The sequence below is a fragment of the Plectropomus leopardus genome, chromosome 12 (assembly GCF_008729295.1).
Source record: "Plectropomus leopardus isolate mb chromosome 12, YSFRI_Pleo_2.0, whole genome shotgun sequence".
NCBI classification, from domain to species: Eukaryota; Metazoa; Chordata; class Actinopteri; order Perciformes; family Serranidae; genus Plectropomus; species Plectropomus leopardus.
The window spans coordinates 2358088-2383221 of NC_056474.1; the positions used below are offsets into that span (position 1 = coordinate 2358088).

At 36.1% G+C, this 25134-nt stretch overlaps 2 protein-coding genes across 3 annotated transcripts; both read right to left on the reverse strand.

Annotated features, from left to right (window-relative positions):
• Positions 1–49: 49 nt before the first annotated feature.
• On the reverse strand, positions 50–12982 carry tmbim1a (transmembrane BAX inhibitor motif containing 1a). Its single transcript, XM_042497969.1, has 12 exons — positions 12729–12982; positions 7182–7520; positions 4021–4088; positions 2879–2943; positions 2737–2790; positions 2598–2648; positions 2466–2505; positions 1299–1336; positions 1117–1204; positions 933–1028; positions 377–430; positions 50–285 (listed from the first exon to the last, which is right to left on the reverse strand). The coding sequence occupies exons 2-12, from the start codon at positions 7513–7515 to the stop codon at positions 136–138; spliced, it is 1038 nt and encodes a 345-aa protein (XP_042353903.1). The 5' UTR covers positions 7516–7520; positions 12729–12982; the 3' UTR covers positions 50–135.
• Positions 12983–14437: 1455 nt separating this feature from the next.
• On the reverse strand, positions 14438–24684 carry casp8 (caspase 8, apoptosis-related cysteine peptidase). 2 transcript variants are annotated; one of them, XM_042497655.1, is made up of 12 exons: positions 24522–24684; positions 23282–23444; positions 20847–21022; positions 20620–20725; positions 19119–19248; positions 18974–19029; positions 18822–18885; positions 18651–18715; positions 18452–18563; positions 17299–17429; positions 16014–16402; positions 14438–14642 (listed from the first exon to the last, which is right to left on the reverse strand). In XM_042497655.1, exons 2-12 carry the CDS (start codon positions 23387–23389, stop codon positions 14507–14509), a joined length of 1473 nt encoding a protein of 490 aa, XP_042353589.1. In that variant the 5' UTR covers positions 23390–23444; positions 24522–24684; the 3' UTR covers positions 14438–14506. The 2 variants fall into 2 exon arrangements, with proteins under 2 accessions (XP_042353589.1, XP_042353588.1); XM_042497654.1 differs by having other exon boundaries at positions 23282–23479.
• Between the last annotated feature and the right edge of the window lie 450 nt (positions 24685–25134).

The window sequence follows — 25134 nt, forward strand, 5'->3', positions numbered from 1 at the left end:
TCTCAAATTCAGCCCTTATGACATTTTCACCAGAGTGCATCATGGTTTTATAAACATATTCTGACTGAAAACGAAGCGAAAAGGTTTTTAAAAAAGTACGGAGTAGTGTCTGGCAGACCCAAGTTGGTCGTGTACTTATTTGGACGAAGCACCGATGATTTGCAGGAGGAAAAGGAAGATCTGGACGATGTCGACGTAGATGGAGAGCGCGGCGAACACGTACTCCTCTGGGCTGATGGAGTGCTTCCTGTTTCCTATCAGCAGCTGCGTGTGGTACGCCAGGAACTACGAGAGACGTGAGAAACATTCAGAATATGAAAAACCACTAAAACAGCCTTTAGAAGTGGATTTTTATTTTATGGAGTAAAATACTTACAAGAGTAAAGGCTATGGCTCCAATAGCTGCATAAAGCATGTGTAGCCACGGAATCTGTGAAACAAACATTCATTATATATATATATATATGTGTATATATATATATATATATGTATATACATACACTAAAGCATGTGGTACAAAATTGGTGTAGATCAAAGTCAAACCACAGTTTCTTGTTTAAATTTGCATAAGTCACTGTAGCATGTTAGCATGATGTCCAAAATCGCATAAACAAGTCATACTATCTCAAGTCATCCAAAATATCACCAAAAAGTCGTATTATGGTATGCCGTCCAAAATATTACCAAAAAGTCATACTATAGTATGCTGGCCAAAATATCACCAAAAAGTCATATTATGGTATGTCGTGCAAAATCACATGAAAAAGTCATAGTTTAGTGTGTCTTCCAAAATGGCATAAAAAGTCATATTGTAGGATGTATAAAGTCATACTGTAGTATTTCGTCGAAAATCGCCCAAAAACATCATACTATAATTCTACAATGACACCAACTTGAAAAGGCGCGTTTTGTTCCCATCAGCTTTTACTCACATATTTGAATGACAGCACAATAGTTGTAATGATGCCGACCACAAACACGACGATCCCCAGGACGCAGAAAAGGCCCTGGCACTTTGTGAAGTCCACCTAGAAAGAGTTAATACACCGGTTAATACACGTGTGACCGCACAAATACACTGCTCCCATCTGAAACCGATAAGCACTCACAGCCCACCTTTGTCTGGAAGCAGAAGACGGTGACGGCGATGCAGACGACGGCAGTGATCCCCATAGCCAGAAACACTGCTTTTGTATCGTAGTAACTGAAAACAGAGACACAAAGTTAATTCAGAGGGAAACAAATCGAATGTGTACATATTAATACTTGTATGTATGTATGAGATTCTTTTTTTGTACCTGGAAATGGATCCAGTCATGTAGGACAAAGCCAGGGTCTGTTAAAAAAAAAAAGTTTGTTTATCCTAAAAAACAAAACAAAAAACAGTCACAGCAAAACATTAGAAAAGAAAAAAAAATCCTGTAACTGTCCGAAACGTCTGATTAGAAGCTGTAAAAGGGCTTGACAGAAAAATACGCAGAAATAAGGAAAGTTCCTCTTTAATAATTAATAACATTTTTTAGGGTTTTTTTGAATGACACACTATACTATTACATTATTTAATTTTTTTTTCAAAATGATTTTTACAACATGCTATACTATGATGTTTCATTAATTTTTTGTGATGTTTGTGATTCTCTTTTACATCATACACTACTATGACTTTATTATGTTTTAGGATAAACTGCACTGTGAAGTTTTTGGAAATATTTTTGATGACATACTATATACTGCAACGTTTTTATGATTTTTTTGCGCAGCACTATGTTATGGCATTTTTAAAACACTTTTTTTGCATATTATCCTATGATTCTATTTAACATACTTACCTGGTTTATTTTTTGCAACATACTATAACATTTTTTTTGACAACATACTACCATATGACTGTTTTTTTGTTTATTTTTTGTGTCATACTATACTATGAAATTTTCATGATTGTGTTTTTACCACGTACTATGCTATGGCCTCTTTTCAAAGTCATATTTTACTTTTACATTTTTATGATTTTTTCCTTTTTTTGAGGGCATACTATGCTCTTGACTTTTTAATGTTTCCTATACTATGACTTTTTATGATTTATTTGATGATATACTAAACTATGATGTTTTTATTTATTTTTTCTATTTCACATAATAACATCACTGCAACATTTTAACATATATTCTTGTGATTAAGACTAAATAATCAAAAAAATATCTTTCAGTGACCATGACAAAATTAAACAAAAACCATCTATGATGTAACACATGGAGACCTTTTGTGCACAGAGCTGATAAAACGTGGAAATCAACATATCAAAATGCAGCATGCAAACGCAGCCCGGGTCATTTGTGGTGACTCACTGTTCAGTAATAGAGTCAGACTTCAAGCATTAAGATAATACGAGCGCAGGCTGATGGAAATCTGCACGCAGAAAAGCAGCAATGTAGCAGTCCAACAAACAAACAAAGACCCTGACTTACAAAGACTGACAGCAGGATGACGTTCCACGGGAACTTCCTCCTGCAAACACAGAGTTACGACAACATTAAATGCAGTTTTAGGAGTATTTTTTTGTGCAAATATTCTTCGTAAAACCGAGCAGTCACACTCACCGGGGGCCCTTGCAGCAGACCAGCACAAGGTGGGTGACGATATACACGGCACTGAAACACCAAAACGCAGAGGTGAATATGCTGATGCACTTTCATTTTAGATTCCTCTGAAGCATTTTTAAGACAGAGTGAGACTCACTATGAAGTCCAGTAGACAGCTTTGTTTCGCTGTACGAAAAATCTGACGGGTTCGCTGTGAGAGACGGAGGAAGAGTTAAACGACAGTGTGACACACAGACATGAATACAAACAGGCACACAAAGCGCACACTGGACACTCACACAAACGTGAATATGGCCACGATGGCTGTGGTGACGAGGAGCTGAGCAGCCAGAATCAAATACACCTGAAAAACACATGATATTATTGATTATTTTATTTTTAACAAATAAAACTATAACTTAAAAAACAACAACATATTGTACTGTGAGTTTTTTTAACGATATTTTTCCGACATACTATACTGACCATTTTGTATTTTTTTATGGCATACTGTATTATACCTTTTTTAATTGATTTTTATTTTTACATACTATACGATTATTTATTTTTTTTACAACATACTATACTATGAGTTTTTAAATCAAATTTTTGATGACATACTATATTATGACATTTTTATAATTTTTTTGACAAGATTCTATTCTATGACTTTTATTATTTTTACAACATACTATGTCATGAATTTTTATATGAATTTTTTAATGCTACACTACACTATCACTTTTTTTGACATATTATCCAATGAAATTTTTTGATTTTTTTTAAAACATGCTTAACTGCGACAATTTTATTAGTTTTTCCACACACAGTACACCATAAAATTTCTCATCTTTTGAAACCATATAATACTATAATATTTTTATGATTTTATTTAACTACATACTATATTATGATGTGTGACTAAGACTATGGCATTTTTATGTTTTTTATTTTGTTTATGACATGCTATACTATAATGTTTTTACTGTTTGTTTTACCAATATATTTTACTTTGACATTTTTATGATTTTTAAACGACATAGTATACTATGATGTTTTTATTTTTTACCACACACTATATTATGGTGCTTTATTTTATTTGCAACATACTTCACTCTAGCATTTTTTCTCCTGGTGCCGTGCTATACTGACTTTTTTTTTTTTACGATTTTTGTCAACATGCTATACTTTGTCTCATTCAAAAGTCATTTTCTTGACAGTTTACTCTGACATTTCATACATTGTCATATAACATATTGTCCTATAAAATTTTTAAATCATTTTTATGACACCTTGTACAGCGTCAAAAGGATACTCTCTGAATTTGCAAAAGGGAGAAAGGGGAAGTTACACCTTATTTTTCTCTCTTTGCACATGCCAAAACAATGCTGATACATGACATGACTCAAACTGGTAACTTTGTGTGACAAGTGTGTTTTACCTTCCTGATGAAAGCATGCCGGATGCTCAGACTGTCCCAACCGCTGCCGCTCGCCGCAAACCCATCACCTGTCATCAGCAGATAAGAAATATGAGCATGACCACAAAGACCAACAGGAAACACGTCACCCTGCAGCAAAGCGCAAAGTCATGGTTTCATTTTTTTTTTTTTTTTCATAAAAAAATTCTCTGTCTTGCTGTGCACTGGATGATAAAATTGATGCCGCTCTCTTTTTTTTAACATCAAAAACTTGTAAAGAAGTTTGGCTCAGTGGGTAAATCAAGTGGTTAATGTGCATGAGGTTACCTGTTCGAGTCTTATCTGGAACAGGTGACATTTGACTTTTATGGCACGAATGAAGTAAAATATCAGCTGATATATCTGCCTGCTCTGCTGATATAAGTCCTCGATGACGCACCTTGCAACAAACACGGTTAAAAAACACAATTGTCTCCTGAATTTTCATTGACTGAATACTGAATTTTTCCCGCCAAGAACTTAGCTGGTTATCGGCGTGACTTGTGTATGAGTTGAGTGTTTGACTGACGTCACTGCCGATACTGAGGTAAAGGGAACGTCGAAAACACAGAGAGTGTCTGGAGGTTTGGCTCTGTGGGTAAATCAGATGGTTAGGGTGCCAGAGGTTGCTGGTTCAAGTCTTGTCTGAAACAGGTGACTTTTGAAGACTTTAAAGAGCTAAAGTGAACATCGAATACATGAGCTTAGGTTGAGAGACAGGAAGGACGGTCAAGAGACAGGAAGTTGGGGGATACAAGAAGTTAAGAGACAGGAAAGTCAGTCAAGTTACAGGCGGTTGGGTTGAGAGACAGGAAGGTTAGTCAAGCTACAACAAGTTAAGTTGAGAGACAGGAAGTTGAGTTGAGAAACAGGAAGTTGGGTTGAAAGACAAGAAGGTTAGTCAAGTTACAACAAGTTAAGTTGAAAGACAGGGAGTTGGCTTAAGAAACAGGAAGTTGGGTTGAGAGACAGGAAGGTCAGTGAAGTTACAACAAGTTAAGTTGAGAGACAGGAAGTTGAGTGAAGATGGAGGTAGGGGATGAGAGTATATGAGGTGAAAACAGGAATAAGACCAGGGCAAATAGAAAGGACAGAAAGCAGAAAGTAAGGGCCTGGAATAGGACAGTCAGAAACTTAGCACAACGCAGCCTAGCCCGAGTCTGGATAAAAGGGGATGATCGTCCCTTAGGTCTTGGACAACAGGGAGAAGTCCTGAAACAAATAAGTCCGGTACTTCATCGATGACACACCTTACAACGAACACTTAAAACAGTTCAAAAACACACAATTTTCTCCTTGTCTCCTGAATTTTTATATTCTGAATACTGAATTTTCTCTGCAAAGAACTTAGTAGATTATCGGCCTGACTCATATATCAGTCTAGTTTTCAACGGACGTCACTGCCAATACTGAAATTTCCGTTTCAACACCATATGTCCCTTATATCAGAAGAGTAGACAGATATTAGCCATTATTTTATTTTATTTATGCCATAAGATATAATACGACTGTAGATTCATACAGTTTAGACACTGAGTGTGATATTGCAGAACAAATTAAGGCACGTAAAGTTGAGTAATATATCGTTTTGGCAGATAAATCAGGTGAAGTTGTCCCGAAACAGGTAAAACCAGTATCGGCAGATGCGTCTGTTGAAATCTAGGAATATCGGCCTGACTCATAGATCAGTGGAGTTTTCGACAAACGTCACTGCCGATACTGAAATTTCCCTTTCAACAACATATGACCCTTATATCAGCAGAGCTGACAAATATATAAGCCAATATTGTATTTTATTTTTGCCATAAAATACCATTTGTTCTGCGATATCACAATCAGTGTTTAAACTGTATGAATCTACAGCCAAATTAAGGCACGTGAAGTTGAGTGATATATCATTTTAGTCGATAAATCAGGTGAAGTTGTCCCGAAACAGGTAAAACCAGTATCGGCAGATGCGTCTGTCGAAATCTAGGAATATCGGCCTGACTCATATATCAGTCTATTTTTCGACAGACGTCACTGCCGATACTGAATTTTCTGTTTCAACAACATATGACCCTTATATCAGCAGAGCTGACAGATATATCAGCCAATATTTAATTTTTGCCATTAAAAATATAATTTGACTGTAGATTCATACAGTTTAGACACTGATTGTGATATTACAGAACATTTTAAGGCACGTAAAGTTGAGTGATATATCATTTTGGCCAATAAATCAGGTGAAGTTGTCCCAAAACAGGTAAAACCAGTATCGGCAGATGCGTCTGTCAAAATCAAGGAGTATCGGTTAAGAAATATCTAAGTTAAATCTGAGATAGTTTAGAAACTGTGATGTAATAATACGTTGTCAGTCAGAGTAATGACATGTTTCAATATTAAAATATCTGAGCCTTGGGTGGGTTTTGAACTCATGACCTTATGGTCAGCAGTCAAGTGCTCTAACCCACTGAGCTAAAGCTTGTCACATTGCAAATGGTTTGCATTGTTTTCTTTCACACTCTTGTTTGGAAAGCAGACTTTAAAACTCAATTTAAAAACCTGAAACACTCCAAATGACACTTAGAGGGAAAAAGAAGGCAGAAAATTATCTGTGGTTTGAAAAGCTGAAATTTACAATGCTTGTAAAGGTCATCAACCAGAACAGGACTTGATCTTGTGATCTCATAATGTAAAGGTTAGCACACTAACCCACTGAGCTAAATCTCCCAACAGGTTTAAAAATTTCGACGTTCTATTTGACGTGTGGACAGCAGTCTTCAAAAACTACTGGATAAAGTTAAATCTCAAAACCTGAAACACTCTTAGAAATAATCCAAATAACACTTAGAGACAAAGCACGCAGAAAATAGTCCGTGGTTTGGACAGCCAAATCTTACAATGCTTATAAAATAAACGTGACCTGAACAGGATTCGAACTGGTGACACTATGTTTTATAGTGAAGCACTCTAACCAACAGAGCTAAACCACCTGCCACATCTGCCATGTCTTTAGCTGCAGTTCAGACTCTTCTCTGGGAAGCGGCCTGTAAAACTTCCTCACCCTCCGTAAAGTTCAAACTCGACACTTCAAATACGTTTTTGTTTTAATGTTAATGAATTAGTCAGAAAACACACTGATGACGAACGGTCTGTTTTACCAGAGGTCAGGATGTCTGATGGCATGGGCGGTGGCATGACAGGAGGCATGGGCGGGGGAGCGGGGTAGCCGCCTCCTGGAGGCCCCCCATGGTGAGGCTGTCCCTGGTACGGGCCGGCGGGATAGCCGCCCGGCTGGCCGGGATAGCCGCCCGGCTGGCCGGGATACATGGGGGCGTTGGGACCGCTGGGGTAGGGAGCAGAGGGCTGGCCCGGCTGGGGACCGCCGAAGCCGGGGAAGCCGTACGCAGGGGGCGGCGGGTAATTCCCCCCCTGAGGCTGATACAGCGGTCCCCGGGCGTCATCGTACCCTGGAGGGTAGTCTGACCTGGACATTTCACCTGTGAGGAGGAAAGTTGCAGAAAAATCAGGTCAGCTTTGTTTCATACTTCAATGTGAAAAATCTGATAACAGAGAGTGAACAAACATAACAAACACCTTGTCGCGCCCGATATTATCTGAAAATTTCAGCTTATCTCTGAGTCACTGTGAGTGGGGCCTTAAAGGGACAGTTAAACCCAAAATCAAAATACATATTTTAATTTGTACTTCGATTTATCAGTCTGGATTGTTTTGTTGTGAGATGCTTGTAAGCCTGGAATAAAATAGAAATTTAGGACAAGAAAATGAAGAGACCGTCTTCTGCTCTCCCCAAAAAAGACAGACTACCCTTCTCTTTTTCTGCCTAATAATTTTCCTGCAGTCCCTAAAGATAATCTACTGAGCCTAACTTTACTGTGGATGGACAGAATAACAGAAACATGTTACAAAAATTTAAAAAGCATTTCATTAAATTCATAAAGATCAGGATGTTTTCACATTGGTTTTATGTGGAAGTCGACAGATCATCGGTCTGGTTGATTGTTGGAGCAGATATTTGGCATTTTGCTGATTATCTGAATCTGCTTTTTATTTTAATAATTGCAAATACAATTAATTAATAAAAAAGTGTATGTATTACACTCAACCAACACCAGGGAACGTGCTGCTGCTTCTCCAAACTGTGGACGCGCCGACCGCAATCTACTGTAGCTAATACACTGACTATGGATAAGTGCCTCATACAAATAACCTTCAAAATATATATTGAAATATTTTCGCCACTTTAACCTCGCTGTCAGATTGCATTTTCAGATGTGGGGAACTGAAACCTTTACATCTGAATGCACGCTGTCTCTCTGATTTTACTTTGCAGAAGTAGCAGCTCCTGTTTTCAGCGATGTCAAATCACTTTTTTGAATGAAGTCTGATCAAAAAGGGAAGTCTGATGGTAAATCAAAGCAGTAAAAATATTCTAAATGTATCTGCACTTAAACTCAAACTGATTGTTTTGGTGGCTAAAAAACTGCGTGTGTTTCAACCACCACCTAATACACAGACTGTGGACAAAAACCTCATACAACCCCACTAAAAAAACCCAAAAAAAACAATGTGAACAGTCCCTTTAAAGAACACCTTTGGGGTTGTATCAGGTTAAAGTGAACATGTGGTTCTGCTCAGAAATGTGGTTCTCAAAAACCACCACAGGCTCAGGGATCACCACAAGTGTGTCTGAGGGAAATTTCTAATAATAAACCTCACACACACACACCAAAAACACACACACACGCACGCGTCACATATGGCCAAACTATTTCATGTTCCTACAATAAAAGAGCTGCGGTACTTTTACAGGATAATTTACCAACCGAATTAACTCGCTTTAACAACCTGAATCATTTAGATTTTAAACACCATTTCACACAAAATGGATTTACACATTTTGCAGATGATCTTTGACTCGTTACAATATCAGAACAAAAAACGAAGCCGTCGCATTAAACAGACTGAGCCTGTGTTTCTACCACTGATGACTTATTTACTCACTGGGGCTTTTTTGGGGAATACGCACAGTGAAGGAATTCAAGAGCTGGCTCCACCTCGTGCTGCCATTACATCACATCCACAGCACCAGGCAACCGGACAGAAAACACCGAAATGGAAAAAGTGCCTCAGAGCATCTGCAGTCACAGACGGAGCCACAGAGCCGATCGCTGCCTCGGTCACCGGGACTCGGTCCGCGGCGGTGTTTGAGCAGGAGGGTGTGACTCTCCAGGAGGAGCGCTCACATTTAGAAAGTGCCGAGAGGGTTGACAGACCAGTTGTGAGAAATTCAAGCCGGCAGCTCAAGTTGATTTCAAACATTATTACTTATCATCATCAATAAACAAACACTCGTCATCGCCATCCCGGCTCTGAGTCAGCGCTGCGGAGATTTGACAAAAAGTTTGTTTACGTCCAAGCAGCCTAACCACAGACGCAAAGTACAGTCTGTGCACCTCAGGGTAAAATACGAAAAGTTGATCTTACTTACAAAATCTTGGAAATCAACGGCCTTGAAAAAGTAAAGTAAAAATAATCATAATTTTCTAAAGTGGTTGCAACTCATATATATTTCTTCTCTCTCTCTCTCTCTCTCTCTCTCTCTCTCTCTCTCTCTCTCTCTCTCTATATATATATATATATATATATATATATATATATATATATATATACATAACAATTATTCAGTGGTCCTTAAGAATTTAATGGAACATTTGAAATTTAAACGATATAAAAACTTTGCTTATTTCAAACAAAACCAAATGTGTTTTTCCTCAGTCAAAGCTCACAGCAACATTTTGCATATATTTTATGTTTTTTTTTGGGGGGGGGTGAATAATTAAGCGAATAATCAATAATTTTAACAATTTATTTTTATTTATGACTTTTTATGGGTTTTTTTTTTTGGAGGGGGTGGTTATTTTGAGGTCCTTTTCTTTCTTTCTTTTTCTCATTTTTTTTCACTAATATCTTTCTAATTTTTGGGGCCATTTCTTTTTAAGTTGCTCACTGCCTTCCTTCCATGTTTTTCAAAGACATCAAGCCCATTTGCTCCGGTTCCAAAGGGGTTAACATTAGGCCGAGTGTCAACAGTTAAAAAAAAAAAGAGCCTTTTGGCGGATTGAGATTGAGATGTTGCTCGGTGTCCCTGAGGATAAATAAATCTCAATAAATAACACAAACTGCAGTTCCTCATATCTTCACGCGTCACTGACAGCAAGGCCCTAAAAGATGTCAAAACAATCATGCGACACCTTAAAGGACAGCAACAGTGTGAACCGGTTCGACAAAGATTTTAACTTTTACTTTTGTTGACTGTCTGAGGTTTTGATTTCAGGAAGGCTGCTGTGGAGTAAATAACCCAAAATTCTTATCTTTGTAAACAGTAGTAGACCGTCAGCAATATTAACAGAAAAACAGTCTACCTGTTTTTGGCTTTCGTCATCATGACTTTTCAAAAATTCTTTCAAAATCATGTACTTCTGCATTTGTTTACAACTGTGGACTTCTTTATGATCTTTATGAATTGAATTAAGTTTTTTCTTACATGTTTCTGTTATTGTGTCCGTCCACAGTAAAGTAAAGGTCAGCAGATCATCTCTGGGGACTGTCTGAAAATTATTAGGTCAAAAAAGAGTAATTCTGGGAAGAGCATAACAGGGTCTCTTATTTTTTTTCTTGTCCAAAATTTTATTTCATAATTCTTTTGCAATACATTAACTGATTTAGAGCTGAAAAAATTACACGATTAATCAATAAGTGAAATGACGGAAATTTAATTGGCAACTAATTCAAAATCTATTCAAACTGAATATTTTTCCATGCAAAAAATACAATAAATTCAATGGGGCTATACCCGAGTTTATATCAGCACAATCAAATTTTGGCTTCTATTTAATTATTTATTCCTTTTTTGGGGAAATATCTGCTGGTGATGTCGGCATACGGCCCATGCGGTTCAATGTTGGCATTTAAAATAAAGAGGAAACTAAGCTTTCCAGTGAAGTGTAATTGTGTTTTATTATTTCAGGTTTCTTATATATATATATATTGCCTAGTGTCTGTCCTTTTTTCTCTGTTTTTGTGGGGTTTTGTGGTCTGTTCATTATTGTTTGTTTTGGTTCATTTTTTTCCATTTTGTTTTACTGTTGATGAAAATGTTTACCTATGTGCTATTTTCTGCCAGTTACGTTGCTCTGTAAACATAAAAACAACAAAACATCTTTTGGTCTTAAAAAAAAAATAAAATAAAAAAATAAAAAATAAAAATAAAATAAAATAAAATAAAATAAAATAAAAAAAAAATAAAATAAAATAAAATAAAATAAAATAAAATAAAATAAAATAAAAAAATAAAATAAAATAAAATAAAATAAAATAAAATTTAAAAAATGGTCTTTTTCACTGTAGAGAGTTTGAGAGTTCAAACAGAGCTCAGCGTGACATTCAAGGTGAACGTGTGCTAACTGAACTTATAACCTGTATAAATAAACACAGGAATAAATATATATAAAGAAATATGAACAAGAATCGAAAAAAATACAGAAATTAATATATACAAATAATAGTAAAAATAAATTAAAAAAATAAACAAATGCATGAAAATAAAAATAAAAGAACAAATGAAGAAAAACAGTTGCAAAATATAGAAATAAATAGATAAATGCATAAATAAATTTTAAAAAGTACATAAATGAATATTTTAAATGTATTTTTGTACAACTATTTATTTCTGTGTTTGTATGCTAATGTGATAGGAGGTCCTACACTCAGGATATAACTATTTATTTATGTATTAATTTTAATTTCAGCATGTTATTCTTTTATTTTTTTTGTATCTATGTCTGTATTTTTTCTATATATTAAATTAATTACTTCTTGATTTCATTACTTATTCCTGTATTTATTCAATTTTATTTTTTAAATTATGTCATTTTTCATCCTCCATGTAATATCTCCACAGTGGCTGAACTGATTTTTACAATCCAAACTGCCTTTGAAACGTCAGTTTTCCTTAATTTGTCTGCATTTTGAGCTGCACAGATAGCCCTTACCAATCTCTGGCCATTTTTGTTTGTATCAAGAGGCACATGCAGAAAACTCTCCCTGGTGGCGCGCATGCTGGCTGACTTTGACACTGGGAAATAAAGCCATCACGAATGTTGCAGGTTACACCTGTGATTCTGCTGGTGTGACAAGTCAAATATGTCTGCAGTGAACAAAAGTCTGTTTCTGGGTTGGGCTGAGAGCAATGCAGCCAACAAACAGCCCAGTGTGTGTGTGTGTGTGTGTGTGTGTGTGTGTGTGTGTAAATAAACGAGATGTTTGCAGTTAACCACAAAAAATGTGCACCATCACAGTTTCCCTGTTTCTGACAGTTCACAGACAGCAGCGACATCCAGTTTAACTCTGCATAAATTAAACTTTAACATTGGAAGTTTGCTTTTTCTGATGACGGCCTGAGCTGGTTCAAACATAAACGTGTAAAGGGCGCGCGGACTACACCCACCCAGGACCAAACCTCAGCAACAAAAAGCCTTTTCAGGTGAGCCACACTGCCATGAGTCAGCCGTCAGAAAATACAACACAACAGCACCAAAAACATGTTAAACTCTAGAAGAAATACAATTCGGCATCTTCAAACCACAATGAAAACATAAAGAAATCTTAAAATGGGCTCAACTTACCAAATAAGAGAAGCCTCCGAGAGAAACAGTCTGGTGGTAATCACTCCCAGCTGGAAAATGGGAAGACTGGAGGGGCTTCTGCTGTGGGCCACGCCGTCTCTGTTTACAAAGAAAACACAAAACTCCAAAAAAGTGAAGAGGATGTGTAAACAGGTCGATATGAAGCTGTGGTGTCTGTTCTCAGGTCTGTTCTGCTGTTTCGAGCTGCAGCTGACAGATGTGAAGCAGCACTGAAGAACATTTCCTGGAACAGTGAAAGAGCAGGGTGGAGTCCAGAGGAATCTGTGTGTGTGTGTGTGTGTGTGTGTGTGTGTGTGTGTGTGTGTGTGTGCGTGCATGTGCGTGTGCGTGTGTGTGTGTGCGTAACAAAGCCTGCAGGGTTTGGCTGACTCATTTTCAACAAGCACTTCTCATGTTACAGAGCAAAGCTGCAGCAGAGGTGGAAGAAGTACTCAGATCTACTTAAGTAAAAGAGCCAAAATGTATAAGTACTCTATTACAAGTTAAAGTCCTGGAAAATCTTAAGGATTTAATATTGCACACACTCGCATTGCTGCGCACACAAAATGCGCTTTTCAAAAACAAGCTTTAAACAATGTAACACATAACATTATCTTCTACTTTCATTAAGTTAATTTCGAAAAGCACACGTCTTAATCATATATATTAAAGATTTATTCATTTTTAGAATTTTAACTCTTTAAATGCCAAGTTTTTGTCATGATGCCACCATTATTTTAGATGAAATAATAATAATATAATAATAATAATAAATAATAATAATAATAATAATAAATAATAATGAATAATTTACTAATAACTTGCTAAGTTGATTATTATTATTTTGATGAACACAGCCTGGGATATGTCAGTGGTTAGCAGCAACATTGAGTTTACACATTATTATTTGTGAGTGTCAAATACTATAGATAATAAGATAATAAATAATAATTATCTTAATTTATATATATATATATATATATATATATATATATATATATATATATATATATATATATATATATATATATATATATATATATACACACACACACACACACACACACACACACTAGGGCTGGGTATTGTCAAGTACCTCACAATTCAACTCAATTTCGATACTTTGGGCCACGATTCGATTCGATTCGATATTGATCCAGTTATGTGTGTTGATGTCAGAAATACCCAGATAATTCATTCGAACACCTTCTGATATGTTCAATAAAGCGTGCGTTAGCTGTATTGATTTAGAACAAACTGACACCAGAACTTACTTTACCATTACATTATTCTTTATTAAAATAAAAACTAAATTAATTTTGGGATTTTATGAATCGATATTGAATTGGCAGAAAACATATTGCAATGCATTGATGAATCGATTTTTTTTACCCAGCCCTAATACACTATATATAATTATATATACAGTATATATATAGACATATATACACACTGTATACATACACACATAAACGGAGGGACAGATGCTGTGATTTGTAATACTTTGACACAATGAAACTTTTTCAAATAACGTCTTTTTGTTTATTTTCTCTAAATCACACATTTACCATCATAAACATTTTCTCTGTGTGTCCTCTGTAACATTTCACACACCATGATGATTTTTTTTTTTTGTTTGTAGGATTAAGAGAAATACAATTCTGCAAAGACGCTGACATTCAAATTCATTCAGCTGATTAAAAAATACACACACACACACAGACAGAGTCACACACACTGTAAACACACTTTTAGCATTGCACTTAGTCGCTCTCAGCTCACACTAACTTGAGGACGAGCTTCTTGGTGAGGGTGTACTTGGGCTCAGGCATTTGTTTGTAGTTTAAATATTCTCCTTTGCTGACCTCCCTGTTCACACGAGTCAGCACAGAGAGGACGTCGTCGTTCTCCGAGCTGCACACACAAAACAGAGCAAACGCGTTACACATCATAAAGCTTGCTCAAATTGTGAGTATATTTAAAAAAACGACATCATGCCCTCCGAAATCAGCAGCACAGCAGATACATTTGGAAACACCAAAAGAAATCCTGCAGTAACATATCTGTTAAACCCTTAAAATTATACACACGTGTTCTTATCGCTTCTCTTCAGAATCAGGCTTTAGAAAATATTATACATTAATACGATTTTCTACTTTCATTGACTTTATTTTTTAATTAATATCAGTCCTAATCACAAATGTCAAATATACATTCACTTTTAGAATTTAAAGCCTTTAAATGCCAGTTTTTTGTCATGATGCCACTATGCTTTTAGATGAAAAACAAAATCAATATACTACATGCTAAGTAGATTTTTTTAATTAATCAAAGCCTGGGATACCTTAATGATTGGCAGCAACACTGATTTTTTTTATACATTATTTTTTTGTGTCAGTATCAAATACTCACACTCACATCACTGTGCACACAAAAATTATGCATTAACATGATTTTCTACTTTCATTGGGCTTATTTCTTTTAACCAACATCAGTCCAAATCATAAATATCAAATACTGATTTATTTAAAGAATTTTAACCCTTTCAATACCAGGTTTATGCCATGATGCCACTACGTTTTTAGATGGAAAAAAACACATAAAATGAATTATTTTCAATACACTACATGCTAAGTAGATTTTTTTATTCTCACAGTCTGAGATGTGTTAATGGTGGCAGCAACACTGATTATAGAAAAAGCATCTATTTTCTCCATACACCAAATATGATAAAAAATGACATTAGGTGGAAAATAGCAAAAATGATAAAGTCAAAAGCCCAGAATGACACCCAAGAATAATACAAGTCCTGTTTTTCTGCTCTGATGGCTGTGGGATCAAAAATGTCAGTTTGAATGGGTTTCAATGGAGCATTTTTTGACCTGAACAGTCTGAATGTAACTATTTAGTTTCCACAGTGTATTTTAGACTTATCGTAGGAGCTGCTGAGCCGGAAATTCACTGATTAAACAAAAATACACAATCTTGCCAAACTGTATGCTATATGCACGAAGACACAGCCAAAATTATTAAAAAAAAAAAAAAAAAGAATGAAAAGCACGAAAAATGCGCCAAACAGTTCTTAAGGGTTAAATTATGATCCCCGATCTGGTAAAAGAGGAATATTCTATGTTCATTTAATGCAAGATTTTCACTATTAAAAAGTGCGTGTTATGTTACGGATCACGTCAGATTTTAAATGCAGCTGATGCGCAGAAGTTTTAACTCTAAACATGAATCGTTCTCTCCAAATATTAAGTCCTGCTTTATATATGCGTGTCTCACCTTTGAGCGGCCTCCATCAGCTGCTTGCACAGCTCCTGGATGTAGATGGAGCCGGTGGAAGTGTTTCGAAATGATTTGCAATCCTGCACGGTCGCCATGCCCAGCAGGAAGTCGGCATCCCAAGGCACCGTCTCGCCGTGCACACGACCTGCGTCTTCCTCCAGCGGGCTCTGTGTGTCCTCCTCATGTTGTGGCATCGGGGTACACAGCACGGACCCTCTCTGGTAGCCGCTTCCCTGACACGCCTGGATGAAGAACAGCTTGGGCTTCCCGGCCAAAGTGGGAGCTGCCTTGCTGGTGAAGGGCTGCGTCAGTTCTCGCAAGTACACCGGCTTCTCATCGGTCCCAAAAACGCACTCCTTTTCTCCATGGGACAGCACGCATACCACCTGAGATCAGGGCCAGACACACTGTTTTTACACATACTCACTTTAGCTCGGATTTTAGATATGATTTCCAATGACACATTATTAATAAATAATAATAATAGTAAATAATAATAATAATAATAATAATAATAATAATAATAATAGAGTTTAAACCTCTAAGGCCTGGATCGACATCCGTTTCCTTGTGCTACATTCAGATGCCTTTCACTAACATTTAAACCAAGAAAAAAGGGTTGAATTCTTTCAAAAACACAAGAAAAAACATAATAAGCAACTTGGTAAGAAATCGCAAACTGAAAAAAAAGCATAAAAGGTGAAAAATAAATTATCTGGAAATTATTTGATCCAATCAAAACACAAGAAAAAGGCATATATTTCAAATTCTCTAAATTAAATGTTTATTTTGTTAGCACTTAATTAAGGGCTTTTTTGGGTTATTTTAACTTTTTTTGCTTATTATCAGGTAAATTTCTGATAACCTTTTATAAATTTACTGCTAATTTTTGGACCATTTCTTGTTAAGTTGCTTTCACCCTCTTCACAGGATTTGGAAAGAAAAAAGCTAATTTGTTCATGTTTCAAAGGGTTACGATGAGAGGATTTTGTACACAAACAACTGACTATGCGTTAAAAAAAAACAATTGTCCAAGAACTATCAGAAACACACTATTTGAAGCAGCCATGTGCCATTATACCCCCTAAATACTCACACTGAACTTTTAATCACACCTTTGGTAAATACAAAAGTGTCTCTTCTGTGTTTAAAAACTGCACTTTTCCAGCATTTACAGGCTGCGGGAAAAGAATTACGTCGTCACCACACCCCCTAACTACGACTAAACATCTATACATTAGTCACTGATGTTACAGCTCTGAGGGTGTGTCCAACTACTCACCAAGGCATCCTCCTCCAAAAAAAAACTCCTCTTGCCCAGATTTGTCAGCTCCAGTCGCATGTCTGTTGAACTGAAGTTGTTGTGCACCACCACAGTGAAGCCGAGGCTGCTGAACACTCTGCGCAGAGACTCTGCGGCAATTTCACAACACATGACCCAAACAACAAGAAGTCAGTAAAACTCAACAAGAAAATTGCCAAAAAAAAAGCCAGAAATCCCAAAACATAACAAAAAAAACAAGAAAATGGCACAAAAATGTGTAGAAAATTAAGAAAAATAACATGAATATTTTGTTTTCTATAGCATAACTTTAAATACATAATTAGAATGATTTTAAATAGTTTTTAGGACATTTTCTCTAGTTTTTCTGATTATTTTCTAACAGTTCTCACCCCTTTTAAATACTAATTTTAAGGTCATTTTCTTCTTAACCTTTGACTAATTTCTCACAATTTGTGAGACATTTCTTGCCAAGTTGGTTGTTGCCTTTTTTCCATTTTTTTTTTTTTTTATAAAGAAAACAAATTTTCTGGTATGAGTCATGGAAAATAAGAACCATGCAAGTTTTCCATTTGTACCAAGCACCAAATAAGTTGTTTGAGTTAATCTGAACTTACTTAACACTGTACATCCGATGGTTGGCTACTGTGTTGCGTGACGTTGATGCCGAAATGACACATCATGCAGCCAGAAGCCGACACATATTAAAGCTCCGTTACATCAACAACTAACTTACGGAAAATAATTTCACCATTATGTTAAATAATGTGGAAGGTTATCGCCATAAGATTTCTGTAACTGGTCATTTTTTTTACACACACAAAAAAAATCACTTTTCCAAAACTTTCAATGGTTTTTACTAAACCAATGACATTTCCGAGCCTGAGATTGTGACATTCCATGACTTTTCCAGGTTTTCCATGACAGTGGAAACCCTGTTTAATTGTATGAAGAAGCTGAAAATGTGATTCTGATTAATATTTGATTAATTGTGCATCCCTAGTTGTATAAAAAATTAAATTAGGATGTAAATTAGCGGCCGCGCTAACTCCACGATATTTACATTTGTATTTTATACTGACGTTCATTAAGATGCTATGATATCCCCTTTAAATAAATAAAATAAATACAGTTCAGACAAAAAGATACATACTGACATCCTCCTGAGTCCCTCCTCGTCTCTTCAGCTCTCTTCCCAGGAATTCCTCATTGTTGATGACCACACACAAACCATGTGGGCTATGATTCAGAGCGTAGTACTCTGCCTGCAGAGCACAATAGACAAATCCTGAACATTAATGTTATTCTGAATGAATGCATGAGAGGCATGTGTGTTTGTGTGAACAGCTTACGTGATCAGAAACGGGGGGGGAGACCCTCTTTGGTTCTGCATCGGAGCAAACACTCGCTTGTTCGTCTAAAGAACAAAAACAGTGAAAACTGTTCATTATGGGTGATAATTCAATGACTGCGTGCTCAAATGGATGCAAAGTCAGTGAGAAACTTTGGTGAAACAGACTTACAGCTGGGCTGAGTCTCAGATATGGACACACTGGGTTGTACTGGCTGGTGCATGTTGTTGTTCCTCTGTGGGAATAAAACCAGTGACTCTCGGTCCTGACTTAAACTCTCTCATTATGGGATTAACTATAACCAAACACACACTTATACACACCTGGTAATCCATGCTGACATGAGGAGTTACTGTAGTTTGATGCTGCCTGGTTCTCCCTGAGAAGAGTGCAATCATTTCATTAAGTTTATGGTAATAAAACATTTAGATGTGCACGTTCTTGTGTGTGTGTGGGTGCGTCTGTTACCTCTCATGTAGTCCTGCACAGTCAGAGCCAGCTGTTGATCCAGCTCCTGCAGCGCTGTATGCAGCTCATGCAGATTTGTATTTGACAGTAAACTTTTTTTTTCCATTTCGGCAAAAATATCCAGAGCAGTCTGTAATTCACACAGAGGATCCGTTTACGTCTACAGCACAAATCTAGAGATCATTTCTGCTGCAGTAATAGTGATGTTGCTGTATGTGTCTGTGATGTTTCGGGTGTGAAATCTAATTTTCCTCTGGGACAATAAATCTCAATCTATCAGTTCACAGAGAAATGTATTCCAAAAGTTGGGTGAGCGTTCATATTAAAGTCCAGTATTCATGTTAAATGAACGCACGCGCAAATAGCAGAAATAGTCAGGGATGCAGACTGAGTGCATAATGCAAGCTGAGGTCTAACACTGTCAAAGTGACAGCTGGCTCATATAAATGGGTCTTTTGTGGGTTAAATGTGCATCGGCAGGTCTGCGTCATATACGTCTGGTATGTAAAGTGTCTACATCATCACTCTGCATTTTTTAAGATATGAGCATCTGATTTCACCACATCAACAATCCAACAAGGTGCTGTGCAGGGCGGCTGTGTCTTGGTCTGTTATTATGCTTTTAATGTCTTTTAAATTAGGTTTTAGTATAGTTCTAATAACAATTACTAATTTTAATATTTTATGAAATATTATTTATTCTAATATTGCACTTTAACGCACTTTTGGTAATGCACTTTATACTGTGCACTTTATAATGTATGCACAATAGCACTGTATTGGGCGGGACAGCATTGTGCTGGTCAAGGGGGCAAGACCCAAGAATTTTGCTCTTTTTGTGTTTTTAATATGATAAAAATGAGGTGAATCTGAATCACATCTGAATTTGAATCATCCAGGCTCCGTCTCGCTCCCTCTCCCTTTCCTTCCAGTTCATGCACTCATACAACTCAAGTTACATCTAGCAATGTTTAAAATTTTGCTCCAAATAAACTGTTTACAGTAACCAGATCTTGCAAAAAACACTGAATTCTGCACTTCTTTGGTGCAACAGGGAAGCCTTGAATGACACGACTGAGACCGACAGTCATGTGACAAAAATTCAGTGAAACTGCATCCAAACTGCCGTCTGTTCACACAGAGCAGACATGAGAGGTTATACGTAGCAGTTTTAAACAGTAATGTAAACTGTAATGTAGCAAAAGAAAAGTCTTGGTGTGGTGTCAAGTGTGCATACATAACAGGAATAATAATTTAGGAAAATGGTCAGACCCCAGGGCCTTAGTTTTCTGAAAATGTGGCCCTCAGAACAATACGGTTGAATAGTCCTGGTTTAAAATATGAGTTTAATATAGGCTGATAGAAGTTTTTTTTCACTTAAAGTAAAAGAATAAAGTCTTCATGTCATAATTATATAAGTGGGTGTGGAAAACATGGGTGTGTGTGTGTGTGTGTGTGTGTGTGTGTGTGTGTGTGTGTGTGTGTGTGTGTGTGTTCTCACATTGCATGTCTCAATTTGTCCTCTGCCCAGTTTGCTGCTCAACAGAAACTTCATGTTTTTGAGATTTTCCAGCGTCATGTCCTCGTACACTCTGTACAGCATCACCCTGACAGAAGAGCAGAGGAGGAGAAACAGACTGAACATTTGGGCGGTAAAACCGTATTTTAATGCTCTCCTGCAGCTCTAACTTCCAGTTTCAGTAAATTTCTTTGTGCCTGGACATGTACCTGTATTCTGACAGCATGGGAAGGGCGTCGGTGTCTTCGGGTTGCCTGCTGTCGGTCTCCAGGAGGTTCAGGAGATCCGCTCGACGGATAGTTTGAAGCAGCTGACAAAGGAAGAAATGATCGTCCAGCAGGCCTTTTTCTTCTAACCTCATGAACAGCTGTTTTGCATCATTGATCTGTATGAGAACAACCAAGAAACACACAAAAAACAAACCTCTGAGAACAAATGCTGAGAGGAAACATGCTGCAACACTCATGTAGGCAAATATGAGAAATAAAGACTTGAACTTAAACAGCCACTGAAACTTTATATTGTTAATAATATTAAACTTTAGTTATATAGTGCTTTAAAAAAACAAATCTACAATGTGCTTTACAAAAACTAAAAATGATAGACATTGATTAAAAATTAATAATAAAAGCAGTTAAAAACATGAGAAAAATAAGAGCTACACACTAGAAAGGGTACAATCTGCTAAAATATAAAGGGAGGATAATATAATAATAATAATAATAATAATAATAATCTTTATTAGTAAAGCATCTTTTGTACAAGAAATGCAGCCCAACATGCTTTACAACAAAAGACCGATCAGAGAAAGAAGATCAAAATAGAATAGATAAAATGCTTTTTCACATGAATGAGACCCACTTGATAAGACCAGTTAAAGATAAAAATAACAATAAAAGAACAGAATGCATACATAAGATGAGAATAAAACCCATTTAGATAATATTAATAAAAATATAGCTAAAAATGTGTATAAAATTCATAAAATTAAGGAATATACAACATTTCACGGAGGTGATAATGAATTTGCAGTCATCGGAGATCACACTGAATTAATAGCATGAACTGACCCATACATCTTAATTTATTTGTTTTGAATGAATATCCTTGAAATTAAAATGTGAAATTTCAAAAGTTGCTTTTCAATATTCACAAATCAGATTCAAAAATTCAAGTCCCAAAATTGAGTAAAAAATAAACAAAAAACAAATAACAGGTTCCTAAAATTCCACTGGTCAAATTCAGATTTAAAAGTTAAAGTTGAAATTTTTCAAATAGCGACATCCGGGCTACCAACCCGAGCAAGCAATCGAGCCTTAATGTTTTGACTGATGGATGAATTTTACTGATGTTCTATTTAATTCAAAAAAGTATCTTAAATTTTTACATCTTAATTTGACAATTTAAATTTTAGCAACCGAAACTATTGTATTTAACTGTTGTAGCTGCCCAGGGACCCCCGTCTCAAAATGAACAGACTTTGCTGCTTTCTCTGCATGCTGTGTCTGTGTCCAGGGCTATTTTTTATTTAAAAAGGTCTAACTGCTCTATATCATCTCACTGTTGTCAATGTAAGAGGGTGAATTTAATACAAAGTGGTAACATCTGCATGTACATGCATGCATGCTCGCTGCTGATCAGAAAAGAGTCTCATTAGGCTGAACAATATCACCCACTACTGGATTTGTTATGAACTGTTGCTTTGATTACCTGCTGTGAAACTACCTGACCTTCATGTATTTTATAATTCATAGTCGCACAGTTAGTTTTTTTTTTTTTTTAAGTAACACAAAGTAGAAAATAAATAAAAATATAAATTAACATGTTTGTAATAAATAAATAAATAAATAAATAAACACAAAAGTAGGCTAGTCAGTAATGCATTAAATTAGGGAAACTAGTGATGAGTAGGGCTGGGCAAGATAAAGATATTTTATAGTATCAAAATATATATAAATATTGTCTTTGATATTGGATATTGTTATATTATGACATGGAATAAATGGTGTTTTTTCCCGATTTGAAGGTTACATTGCAGTAATGTGCTTTTCTCATCTTATCAGACAGTTTTACTTGTTTTAAAACTTGCCTTCACCCAATTAGTCATTATGTCTAAATTACATTAATGATTATTGATCAAAAATGTTATTGTGCTGATATTTAGTAAGTACCAATAGTCATCCTTAATATATTGTCACATTTAAAAGAGAGAATCTGGTTAAAATAAATAAATAAAAATTTTGTTATGCTCAAGTCTGTCTCCAAGTTCTCGCATTAATTAAGTGCTTAAAAAAGATATATACTGTATCTAAAAATACTGTATCTAAAAATATTGCAAAAATCATTTTCAGCCCATATGGCCCAGCTGTAGTAATGTGTAGCATTTTGAAAGTAACTCTGTCAAAACTGCTCAGGAGCCAGGGAAGCACAGGAACAAGTCTGAATTTGTTTTTATGAGCGCGTCTGCAAAAAGCTGCAAGCACCACAGACCAAGCGACCTTTGCACAGGCACTGCACTGATATAGTTATAAGAAAAACAAAAAAAGAATACCACAAAACTGTGCACAGTTGCTGCTCAGTGAGATTTTGTCCCTCAGACTCGAGACAGGTGCAAAGGCAACAGCAGGAGGTTCGTGGCACTCACCCCCTCCAGGCGTTTTCTGTTGACGACATCCCGACACAGGAAGCAGAGAGCTGCCACCTCCGAGGACTCCAGCTCCTCGTCTATGCGGGACAGCTTCAGCCTGTCCATCACGGACCTCGTCCCTCAAGCACAGTACTGCTCAGCTCACTGCACACTGGACAGACTGAGGCAGGGAGTGAAGACGAAAAGTGTGCATTTCTTAGAAAAAAAGGCAAGTGAAACATCAACATGAACTTGAGTGACCAAATACCACCTTTATACTACTACGATGTGGCTGAATATTACAGAAATATTAATACACAAGAAGGGAAAACATAAAGCATATTAAGCAGGAATATGATTATCGATTTGTATTCAATATTTGGAACTTTTTGAAGAAAACTTAGTATTCTTTTATGTTTTTTGTGAACATACAGTATATAAAACAGAAGTGTTTCAGCAAACACCCTCTCAGTTAATGTTTCTTGTTTTTCTTTTATGTAATGTCTTCGTTATTTGTTTTAAAAAGAAAAAAATGTTATTATGGACAAGAATAAACTGCTACTCCAACTTCTCCTTATACCCTTTTCCCTATTTTGTTTTCGATTTAAACTTTTAATGTTCACTTCCTGTTTTTTGGAAAAAATCACTTCATATCATCACACATATTATCAATATATGTGGGCATTAGTCTGAGAAGAGGCAAGCAAAAACAATTCAAAAGCCAAAATAAATAAAGGAAAAAAAATAAATCAACAGAAAATAAATATAGAGATATAAATAATACATCATAAGTTTAACAAAACAAAGTTATTCGGTCTTCATTCGATAATGTTTACTTCCTCTGCTTTTGTTTACCTTTTAAAAACTGTTTAATAACAGTTACTACCATTATTACAGTCACTCTAAAGGATGGATCATAGTAGTGTTTTTAACAACAGAAATAAAAAACAACGTTATTATTATTTTTTTTTAGCTAAAACTTCTTAACGGAGCGGCGACGTCACGGAAAAGACCGGTGTCGTGTCTCGGCCGTGACGTTTGTTTAAAAAAATGTTTAAAAAGTTTTAACATAAACCTGAGCGGCACCAAAAACAACAATAATGTCACTTAAGTCAAATCATTCAGCATTATGTTGACGGTCAAAAGCCAAACTTTGACTCGGTGGCCTTTAGCTCACGTTAAGTTAGACGAATGTTAGCTAGCGATGTAACGTCGTAAAACTTTTAACCACACCTGACAACTTTCCGCGTTAACTTACCGCTGACAGGTCGCGTCCGAGAGGCGACAACGTGACGATGTTTCTGATCCAGAGACAAAAAAAGTTTTTAAAAGCGACAAAATCGCAAACTACGTCCCAGTTTTAGCGTGTTTTTTTTGCGTCCAGCTCCTTCTGTCGCTGTTTGCGAATTTCACTTTCAGAGGAACTGACCGCCAAATTTCTGAAAACGTCATTTCCGGTTAGAACTTTCAAGGCGCCGTGGTTACGACTGCTTCTTTATTTGCCAGTTTATTCTTACTTCGGAATAGCCTGGCATCATTTAAGATGTCCAAAACCAACACACTTAGTTATCATACCGCGCTAGATTTTACCATCGTGTCACTTTCACCGTCCTTTTTTGCTTTATTTACATGTTACACTTTTATTTTGAAAGAACGACCCGTTTTTCTTCAACTGTGACTCAAGTTAAAGGTATTTATTTATTTATATATTTATTTATTTTAGCGAAAATCTTGGGTCTCATGCGCACTCCAACAATGATAATTATATATTTATAATATTTATAATTTGAAAAAATACAGTAATAACAAGCGGCGAATTTTAAAATGTGCGCGCAACTCTCTCTCTCTCTCTCACACACACACACACACAC